The 11,595-nt window shown below is 37.1% G+C and overlaps 1 protein-coding gene across 1 annotated transcript; it reads right to left on the bottom strand.

Moving 5' to 3' along the window:
• Window positions 1–6,739: 6,739 nt before the first annotated feature.
• On the bottom strand, window positions 6,740–8,897 carry LOC149249704 (uncharacterized). The gene is made up of 2 exons (XM_089453446.1): window positions 8,313–8,897; window positions 6,740–6,967 (listed from the first exon to the last, which is right to left on the bottom strand). Exons 1-2 carry the CDS (start codon window positions 8,895–8,897, stop codon window positions 6,740–6,742), a joined length of 813 nt encoding a protein of 270 aa, XP_089309572.1.
• Window positions 8,898–11,595: the final 2,698 nt, after the last annotated feature.

Genomic DNA, 11,595 nt, shown 5'->3' with positions numbered 1-11,595 from the left:
TTTTTTTAGACCTGCTTCCATCTTCCCCATTAGTCTTTTCCTCCTACCTATCTCCATGACTAATCGCCAGTTGTCCCCGCTTTTGCAACTTTTAAAGGATTTGAAGAATAAATGCATTGACTTCAACTTTATTTTGTTGAGATTTTGCAAGTATTTCCTTTGCCTCAATCAACCTATTATTGTATGCTTTACAACCTCTAATCTATACCCTCAGACTTCTCAATGTATCTGCTATATCAAGAGAATATTCCTCTCCTTCTTGCTCAACTGACTTCTCCCATTCCATTGATTTCACTTCGGGCCTGCATGGGGAGTCATGTGAACTTTAATCCGCCAATTTTATCTTTATCTCTAGTCTTCTATAGTCCTGTGAACATACCATGTTAGATAAACTAAATAGAAGGCATAATCAAAATCATACCTCAATGTATCTCAGTGGAGGATATCACATCTACACAAGTTATTCCAGATTAGCACAATATATAATAATAGAAACAACATATCAACATCATGCATGAACCAAGAGGATAATACAAAAATTAAATAGTAACTGCATGAATATAACCATAACCATATATGTTTAACCTGGGGCCCAACTTTGATAACCTTTCTTTGATACCAGTTTATAACACCAGTATCAGAGAAAGGTTTACAAGGAAGAAAATTTCTTTGATACCACCCTGTAACACCCCACCCCATATTTACTTGCTTTTACTAGCTATCCAGGGTAAACATGAGATAAGAGTTACTATGCAAGACCCAAAAACCAAGTTCCAGCTATGAAAGTGGGGCCTAATGCCCTGAACTTTACTATAACCTCCTAGGAACACCTGATCACCCAGACATTAGACAACATCCACTAATCAACCTTTCCTAGCATAGAACTTCCTTTTTCACTTGATTCACAACCCAATTGTACACATGTAGGCTAGTGCATGTGACCAGAAGGCTCCATCCGCACACAAAAGACATCTTCGATGTGCCTACAGTAGAACTTTGGATGCAGTTAGGGACATTGTTCCATATTTTTAGGCTAGTCTTCAGGCCCCTACCCAGATCTACCCAGAAATTTCTATAACTCTGTCATCTAGCTATTGGAACCTCAAGAATAAATTTCCGGGCTCTAGTCCTACTCAACCTTATAAAACACACAATACAATCACTTTGGAGACAAAATACCTCTAGCTTATAAATGCATATATGTTGACTAATTTAATAAGTTCATCAGAGAATCATTAAGATGGCTTGATGCCCTCACTTACTAGTTGCAACAACACACATTAGATAATGCATTCATATAAGATAACCAAAAGCCCATCAAACCATGGAATGGATCCAAAACAAGAGCACATCATAAATGAGAAATATACCATGTGTTGGTCTTCAGATATGAATCATGCAATTCACCCAATTCCACATTAATTGTCAACCTGAGGCTCGACTGGTTATTTAAAGGCTATCATGCAAGGTATATGCAAGCTAGAGTTTCCCTACCCAACATTGAACATTAATCATAACATAACAATGTGCAACACCAAGTTATAACTGTAACAACAAGTTAAGACTCACAACAACACACTGAAATCATTACACAACAAAGAGATAACACAACAAAAAATAAACGTACACACACATCTAATCCAACAGCGCTTGGTTAGGAGAGTGTGCCCAACTCCCTGATCAGGGCTGTGGAAATATCGAGATCTATAAAATACTCAAAAGATCAATAATTATATTAATCAAAATATCATTGAAGAGGTCTGATGTTATAGCTCAAAAGAATTGTATATCCCCTAGTGGTCCCTTTCCCACCCCCGTAATCACTACTTATACATTTCATTAATCAACTGACAATGCCTAATATTATGACATCTGTTTTCCTAGAAATACATAGCGATTGATACAAAAAAATTCAAAGATAGCACTTATGCTAGTCGATAGGTTGATCCACCATTGCAGCTGATACCAAAAGATAGCACTGCCAGATCAATAGTCATCATATGCTGAATCATGATTTTGATCACCATTCCTCCAAATCTACATGAAAACTTAAGCTAGCAAGTTGCTTTATGAAATAATCCCCTATGACTACACTTCAATGATTAACAATTCACAAAGACATTGATGGGCCTCTAAATTAGACATAAATTAATGCCCATCCATCTAATTTAAAACATAAATTAAGGCCTATGACCATCCTTCAACACATTAAAATTCTCTTTTTGCATTAGATAATTTATTTTTAACTTTAATATATTCATTAGGAAGGTTTATGAATAATTGAATATTTGTGCCTAATATTATTTATTTTTGTGGAATACTATGAGAATATTGGGCAGATTACGAAGAGTCGGAGGAGGAGATAATTTAGGGATTTGTTCCATACTACTAGAGGATCAATAATAAATAATAATTCAACAAGATATTATTGAATTATGGGACAAATTGTGGAACTCCAATGATTGAGAAAATCTAGGAATGTGTTTGACTAATCAAGGGAGCAGATCTAGCAATCAAGGGACCAGATCCACTAATCAAGGGATTTCGGTGGGGAAAGTTACCTCCATCCATGGGGAATGATTCTTAATCATTTTTTATAAGTACCAAGTCAAATTTTCCTCTAGTGAATGGTTGAGGAAATCTAGGAATGTGTTCCCTGCCATTTAATGCAAATTCCTAGTATTGGGGACTAGATCCACTAATCAAGGGATTTTGGTGGGGAAAGCTTCCTCCATTCATGGGGAATGATTCCTAATCAGTTTTTATAAGTACCAAGTCGAATTTTCCTCTAGGGATAGATTTTCATTAGTTTTATTGTGGAGAGAGATTGTATTTTTGCAGCCCCATTGTATTTTATTGCAGGGATGTAATTCTATTGATGAAAATAATGAAGATTGGTGTCATGTTCAGCTTCTAAATATTGTTCCCCTCCATAGGTCTTTGAGTTTCCTTGGGCTTGGACATCCTAGGAACCTCATATCCCTTTTGTATCATTTTATTTCCTTCTTTTCATTTCTTATTCACATGCATCTCTAGTTTTTATTTCTTTCTATTTTTGCATTTAGTGTTAATGATTTCTTGTTGTAGGATTGAGTAAATGGTTGATGTAAGTTATTTTGTAGGATCAAAAGCATTATTTCATCCTTGGAAAATCTTTGGAAGTTCATAATAATCATTGAGCTGCTTGGATTAGTCTTCTTATTCCCAAATCTAGGTTGTTGGACCTCCTTTTTAGCAAAGAACAATTAATTTCTGCTATTTTTTAGAGCATTCTAACGAGCTTCAATCGAATTGATTCCAATTGAATTATATCAAAAAAAATTCTAGTTCATAACAAAAATTACCCCATTGCATTTTCACTTGATTTTGTTAGGCATTTTTTAGATTTACTAGCTCACTAGTTCTCAAATTTCTAGATTTTCGACTGGTAATGTTTTTATTTTTATTTTTTTTGCATGGGTTAAAATACGTCTTTTTGAGTGATTCAAATTGGAATAGGGACCTAAGACATCCTAGTTAATAAAAAAAATTGTCCCATCCAATTTTGATTTTATTTTCTTGGTCATTAAATCCTCGCCAATTTCATCATTTCACAAGGCAACTTCTCCAAGCTTTTGAGCAAAACCATCCATCTCCCAACTTTGGTTTTGAGTTCTGAGTGATCCTAGGAATTTTCCCACTCAATTCCACCCATCACACACCTTTCCTAGGCCTCCCATCACCTCCAACACCTCACATTTTTCTCTCGTCTGTATCGTGTAGGTTCACTATAATTCCTACAGGAACATCCTGTAGGTTTCTAGTACATCTTGTAGGTTTTGCTGAAATGGCCTGTTTTGAGGCCGAATTGAGGGAAGGCCTCTAGGAAGTCACCAAAATCCTCCCAAGGGTATCCCACACCATCCAACCATCTCCTAAACTTCCCATCCAACCTCCAACATCCTTAATTCACCTTCCACATCACCAAAGGAAATTAGTTTGCATATTTGATTTTGCATGAAAAGACAAAAAGACAAAAAGACAAAAACAAATTTATTTCAGTCCATTTACTTGCACATTAGTGATGTTTGATGCTTCTTACTTCCATGCTTAGATAATAGCATTTGGTTCATGATAATTTAGCATTATTTCAAAGCATAGTTTCTTGGCAGCTAATTAGGAAATGTTGTGATTTAGCATTTAATTTCTGTCTCTTTCCTTGTACTTTCTTTCTTACAATAGGTTAAGGTTCCATTTCGAAAATTTCATTTTCTGAAATTAGTTTAGGATTTGAATTTAGTACATGCATTCCATTACATCATGACATCAAAGGAAGGACACATTGTATGTCACACATATATTGCCAACACCTCTTAAGTTTGTATGAACCCCGGCTTGATAATTAAAGTCGGTAGCCTTGGGAGTTGCAGCATTCTTGTTGCAATACCAAGGCGCATTAGACATGATAATAGGTGTACCTTTTCTATTTAGAATGAAAATCGACCAACAAGGACATGAAATGATTACATGAAAGGGATAAAAAGGTGGATGAAAAGTAGGAAAAATTAGCAACCAACATCTCCCCCCAACTAGCTTTTCTACATGTCCTCATGTATCTCATCTCCTACGTAGAGCTGTGTTAGAGCCACTATGGTCAGCATGGAGTTGTGCAAGGTCATACTTCGTAGCCATTTCTATTCTGGGAACCTGGTATCCATCTGTGTGAAGGACTTCCTTCCACCAATCCTTGTGTACCACATAAGCTGGTGTGTACTGCTTAGTTCACAACCAAACAATGGGAAAACGAAATCTCAGACCCATCCATTGGGTCCCACATGTATGAATACATGCAATATATCATGGTACTCTGTCCAAATCTTGCACAAAATTAGGGGCCCCAAAAGTTTCTCATATCCTCATTACAGTGGATGACAACACCCATTGTTTCTGACAGTCGGCCCAAGCCTCCTCCTAACAAGTAAAAAAATTCTTTGTACACATGTCAGCACACCACTTCTGCATTGCCAACATCTGACCCTTCCATCCTTCTATTCCCAAGAAGGTACGATGTTTGTTAAAAATATTCACAGCCTGACAATGCTCTGCTCAAACTACAAGTGGCATGTTCACTTGGTTCTCTTCGAACGTGTCGAAGGCTTTCTTCCACTTAACCTGGTTAAGCGTGAAGGAGGTGAAGGCTCTCAACTAAATATCCCCCACATATGGCACTAGATTGAATGATTGATTGGTCCCCAATAAATAATCATGCATGTAGAGTTCACACATCAAGTGTTGGTTCAGAATATTGTGACCTTTCAGGATCCACAAAAACTGTATCAGATCTTTGATCTCGTGACTTATCTCTTGATTCTCCAAATAGAAGAATAGGTACTGTTCATGGAGGAACAAAGAATAACTATGAGTAGGAGGTCGACATGCCATTACCTTTTGTGCTAGAGTGAACATTTCATCTTTGTTAGTCTTCAGTAGCTGCACTTGTTCTTCTAGTTCCTCAATCCTTTTCTTCTGATTTTCCCCTTGCTTCTTTACTTTATCCATATGAGTTATATAATCAATCGCTACTCTCACAACTTGTTCTCAAATTCCTCTCACTCCTTCCTCGTGGGCGTCCAAAGTGATAGAACCTCGTTGAAGGCAAGATGCGGTAGCCTAACATTTTTTAATTTCAGCAGTGAACAAGAATTCCCGCAACTCAAATAGATGTGACAATGGTTCGGTCTCTACTGTTGCTGAAGTGGTTTTGGCTCGAGGATTTGTAGGAACCCAACCAACATTCTTATTGTGCTTCCTCACCCGTCTCAGTAAGCGTAGCACTTGCTTCCTTAACTTAATAATCTCCAATTTTAATTTCATATTTTATTTAAATTACGACCGGTACCTTTCCTAGATGGGGGGCCCTTATTTTTGTGAAATGTTCAATAAATTCTTGCTTGATAATGACCTCCTCCATTGGTCTCGCAGCCGGTGTTGTATTTGGTGGGTTGATGTTAGGAAAATCATCCACCAGTTCCTGATTCACCCTTATTTCCTCTCTTTTCTCCTCAACTCGAAGGGTAGCCCCAACATATTCCTTCGCAGGTCTTGAAATCTCTACATTTTCCCTAAATGACTCCGAAGCTACTGTAGACCCTTGCAGAGTAGCATTTTGAACACCTTTTTCCTGTGGCAGTTCTAGTTGCTCTATTGTCCAATTATCTTCCATCAGTTTCTCAAAAAATGGTTCTGGCCCTTGTGTGTCGATACCAACAACAATGTTTTCTTCTAATGGCTCTGTGCGAATAGCACGCACCATAGTTTCTTCAATTATTTGCTCAAAATTTGGTTCTTTCCCTTGCGGGTCGATACCAACAACAACATTTCCTTCCAACGTCTTTGTGTGAACAACACTAGCCATAGTTTCTTCAAATTTCCCATCGATCGACACTGGTTCTTGTGTAACAGTGTCAACCACCAGTCCTTTGATTTGTCCAATTTGTCCACCAGTCGACACTGGTTCTTGTGTGACAGTGTTGACAATGGTGCCTCTAGCTGTCCCTACAAATTTCAATATAGGGGGAGAGATATTTTCTTTCACCCAATGTCTAGGGGTGTGAAATTTTCTTACCCCTCATGGTAGGGAGGCGAAAAGTAGAGAATGAGGGATATCCTGCTCGATCTCCACCCTTTTTGCACCTGCTACTTTAATTCCTTCTCCTTCCCCTAGATTTTCTGCACTTTCCTTGTTCTTTTCCTATGCCACCTACTTTTTTGTTTCAGCTGCTTGCTTGACAATCAATGTTGGTTCTTGTGTAATAGCATCGACCACAACTTCCACTTCTTCCACTGGTTTCTCCATCACTTTGGCAGGTGACGTTGGTTCTTGTGTAACAACATCACTTGAAATTTCTTCTAATGTCAGTAATTCTTCCATCATCTTAGTGGTTGACGCTGATTCTTGTGTAACATCATCGACTGAACTTACTTCCACCTAGATGAAATTGCGATGACATGGATTACGAATGCAAGGGATGCAGTGAAAGCAAAATCTGGGCGAATATTATGGAAAAATCCATGGTGTATTATGGTAAATAATGGAAATTATTACAATGCGTTGGAAAGGACCATAATTCAATACAATCATACAAAGTTCAAGTTCCAATTCAGATGGATAATTGCGCAAGCTATGGTGGGGATCGAAATGTTGATGTGGAGTATACGATTTGGCACAAGGTTCAATAGCAATGATGATGAATCATTATTGTTGTGAAATACGACAATTTAACATTAATATAGTACCTCCCCCCAACTAAGGGATGATCGTCCATGGTCATATCTAGTCATGCCATAGGTGAAATGTCAATCAAATCTATGAAGTCAGTTAAGGACGTACTTGACGACTTACCTTGACGGAGTAACAACACTGGAGGAGTAACAACACCAATGTACTTAGCCAAAATTGCAACGAAAAAAGTAACAACAATGGAGTAACAACACTAGTGTACTTAGATGGAATCACAACGAACAAAGTGACAACATCGGAGGAGTAACAACACTAGTGTACTTAGATGAAATCGCAACAAACAGAGTAACAACACTAGTGTACTTAGACAAAATTATGATGAATAGAGTAACAACACCAGAGGAGTGACCACACCAGTGTACTTAGATGAAATTAGGACGAATAAAGTAACAATACTAGTGTACTTGGACGAAATCATGACGAACGGAGTAACAACACCAGAGGAGTAACAACACCAGTCTACTTAGACGAAATCATGATGAACAGTGTAACAACACCGGAGGACTAATAGCACCAGTGAATTACTTAGGTGAAATCAAAATCCGCATAGTAACAACACCAGTTAAGTACTTAGATGAAATCAACATTCGCAGAGTATCATCACCAAAGGAGTAAAAACACCAGTGGTGTAAGAACACCAACAAAGTATTTGCAAGAAAAATAATGATAGAGTAGTAACAACATTTTATTATATATATATATATATATATATATATATATATATATATATATATATATATATATAAGAAAGAGATGCAAAGGAAGAATTCTCTGCACTAACAATTTCAAAACTAGAATTATGAGAGAGATGTTTAATAAAGGAGTCTTTGGAGACTAGACAATAATACAATCTGAGGTGATGTCCATTTGCAATGAGGGGAGTATGTGTCTCATCGATTTTTACGAGTCTAATAGTCCCATTATCAAACATCATGTCAACTTCATATGGTCCCATCCATCTAGAGAAGAGTTTTCCTTTAAAATATTTGAATCGAGAGTCATAGAGCAATGTCCAATGTCCTCTTTGAAACACCTTTTTCTTGATAAATTTATCATGACATTTAGTTCGCTGCTGCTGAATTTCCGCATTGTTCTGGATAGCTACCAAACAAATTTCATCCAACTCATTTAATTGTTCCATTCGCTGTTTCTGGGATTTTAAAAGATCCAAACCTACTTCAAGGGTTGTTTTGAGTGTATTAGTTTCGAATTCCACTAGAAACAAAGGGGATTTCCCATAGACAAGATCGTATGGTGAAAATCTTGTTGTGTTTCGCCATGTTGTTCTATATGCCCAAAGTGCCTCGAGAAGCTTTTCAACCCAGTTTCGGCAATGGTTTGTGACACTATTCGTAAGGATATTCTCCAACACTTTATTTTTACTCTCAAATTGACCATTCACTTGAGGATGATATGTAGATGTCACCCTCTTCTTGATTCCATACTTCTTCATAAGTCCTGGTATCATATGTGATGTGAACTGCACATCTCCATATAAAACTATCTCTCTAGGAGCTCTGTACTGAGCGAAAATTTCTTTGAATAAGAAATCTGAGACAACCTGTTCTGTTTCTTTCACAATAGCCTTGGCCTCTACCCACTTTGTCACATAATCCATTCAGACCAGAATGTGGACTTTCTGATGTGAGGATGGATTGAATGGCCCAATGAAATCGATAGCTCATTTCTCAAAGGGCCTAAGAACTAGTTGAAGATGTAATGACATCTCATCCGATTGACTAGGATGTCCCATCCACTAGTAGTTATTGCAGCCTCAGACATATTTCCCCATCTTTAACACCTTATGACCTATCCTCTTATCTACAAAAAGGCCTCCACTCAGGCCATCATGAGAAGCTTTCAAGACATCATAGATGTCATCTTCACCTATCTAGTGCCAGATTTGTTGATCAAGTCATGTATAAAAGAGGTATCCCTCTATCGACAAAGAGCGGGCATATGATGGATGATCCTTCACTGCTCTCTTTATGGTAAGTGTTGAGGTACTTTTCCTATAGAAAGATAGCAATATCTACATACCACAGAGTGTGAGTAGAAATTGCAAAAATATGTTCATTTAGAAAGCTATCCTCTACAGGTGCAAATTCATAACTAGTATCCAGCCTAGATAGGAAATCTGCAACTACATTATATTTCCCTAGCTTATCTACAATGGTAATATCAAATTCTTGAATTAAAAGTAACCATCTCATAATACGACCAACAGTTATATGTTTATTCATCATATACCTAATGGTTGTATGATCAATGTGCACGAAAGTGGGATTCCCTGTAATGTAATGCTGAAACTTATTAAAAGCATAAATAACAGCCAAAAAATCTTTTTCAGTTACCGTATAGTTCAATTCAGCAGGAGTCAAATTCTTGTTGATGTAATAAATCGCATACGATTTCTTGTCCTCCTATTGTCCCAAGACTACCTATATTGTTGTGTGAGAATCATCTGTAGAGATATGAAATGGGAGTTTCTAGTCATGACCTCATAATATTGGAGCTTTGCAAACTAGTTCTTTGATTTTCACAAAAGTTGTTTCACATTCATCTCTCCACACAAACTCTCCATCCTTAGGTAACAATTGAAAACGCGGAAATTCTATCTTAGAATTTTTTTCTATAAAATGTCTATAATAGCCAGCATAACTGATGAAACTACGTACCTGTGTCAGTGTATTAGGTGTAGGAAAATTTAATATTACCTCTACCTTGGCAGGATCAACCTAAATTCCTGCAACTGAAAGCAGATGTCCCAACACTATTTCTTCCTTCATCATCATATAAAATTTTATTGTACTAAGAGAAACACGTGTTTTCTTACATCTTTTAAGTACTTTCTCTAAGTTTTCTAGACCTTCTTCAAAGGAATCCCCATATGGGGTGAAGTCATCCATCTATATTTCAACATTATCATTGAATAGATCAGAAAAATCCCCAAATATTGCCTATTGGAAGGTAGCAGGTGTGTTAGAAAGACCAAATACGAGGACTCGGTATGAAAAGGTTCCCCAAGGGCATGTGAAGGTAGTTTTATCTTGATCTTCAAGAGCTATTTAGATCTATTTGTACCCACTAAATCCGTTCAGAAATGAGAAGAACTTATTTTCGGCTAATGTATCAAGGACTTGGTCAATAAAAGGTAAGGGAAAATGATCCTTCTGAGTTGCTTTATTTAATTCCCTGTAATCAACAAAAGTTCGCCACTTTCCATTCTTTTTCAGAACAATGACTAGTGGTGATACCCATTGATTGTCCAAGATTGGTAAATAAACCCCACATCCAACAGTTTATGTAATGTCTTTGACAACGTTTTTAAAATCAAGATTCATTCTTCTTTGTGGTTTCCTAATAGATCAATATTATTCTTTAATGTATATGCTATGAGTACATAAATTAGAAGGGATCCCTTTCATGTCTGTATATTCCCAAGAGAAGGATTATTTCTGTTCCCAAAGGAATTTTAGTAACCGTTCAGATTGGGAAGGTGAAAGGTCAGGATTAATGTTCAATGTCTTCCCTGGTTCAATTTCTACAGGAATACTGTTACAGGGTACAATTATAGGAACATTTTCAACTTCAGTCTCTGGTTCAATAGCTTCCTGAACATTGCAACTCATAACAGATTCTAACAGATAGCGGGTTGAATAAGAAACAAAGTTGGGACTATTGAACTAATGGTATCATCTTCCATTTCATCCTTAAAATAGAGGGCCTCACCAATAGTAAGAATTGGTCTAATTTCTTCGTTTTCAGGTTTGAGCCCTTTTGCAGGTAGAGGTTTTTGTGTTAAGGTAAATCCTGGTTTATCTGATGAACTTGGTTTTGTAGGGGGATAAAGGATAATATTCTTTGTAACTTCCCCATTGGATATTACCATATTTCCTGACCAACACCCAATGTAAGCGTTTGCGGTCGCAAGCCAAGGTCTTCCTAAAATCAAAGGATGCCCACCAGCTGGGGATTGGGTATGTAATACTAAAATATCAATAGGGTACTGCCATGAGTCTACTGAAATAGTTATATCTTCCAACTTCCCTATTGCTCTTATAGTAGACCAATATACCAATTCTAGGATGGTGGGATTTTGTTTAAGGTTTCACAGACCCAAGGTAATCATAGTTGTAGAAGCTATAACGTTAATTTCTGTCGCCAAGTCTACCAACACATTTGGGATATCAACCCCATTAATCTGTACTGTAAGAATCGGGTTCCCTGGATCTCTATACTTAATAGGTATAGACTTCCCCAACATTATATCTGATAATTTTCCCATAACGTGAATAGTGAGTGGATCCTTTGGT

Source organism: Pinus tabuliformis, chromosome 7 (assembly GCF_031772625.1).
Source record: "Pinus tabuliformis cultivar Carrire ecotype Pingquan chromosome 7, CPIR1, whole genome shotgun sequence".
Lineage (NCBI taxonomy): Eukaryota > Viridiplantae > Streptophyta > Pinopsida > Pinales > Pinaceae > Pinus > Pinus tabuliformis.
Note: the sequence above shows the minus strand (reverse complement) of the source record. Positions and strands in the feature narration are given on the sequence as shown.

Bases quoted from the DNA above. Each gene is read 5' to 3' on its own strand.
- LOC149249704 (XM_089453446.1), bottom strand. From the start codon at position 8,897: ATGGATTATGTGACAAAGTGGGTAGAGGCCAAGGCTATTGTGAAAGAA. The intron at 6,968-8,312 runs GTGTTTCAAAGA...AATTTCATCTAG, and splicing joins ATAAATTTATCAAGAAAAAG to GTGGAAGTAAGTTCAGTCGA.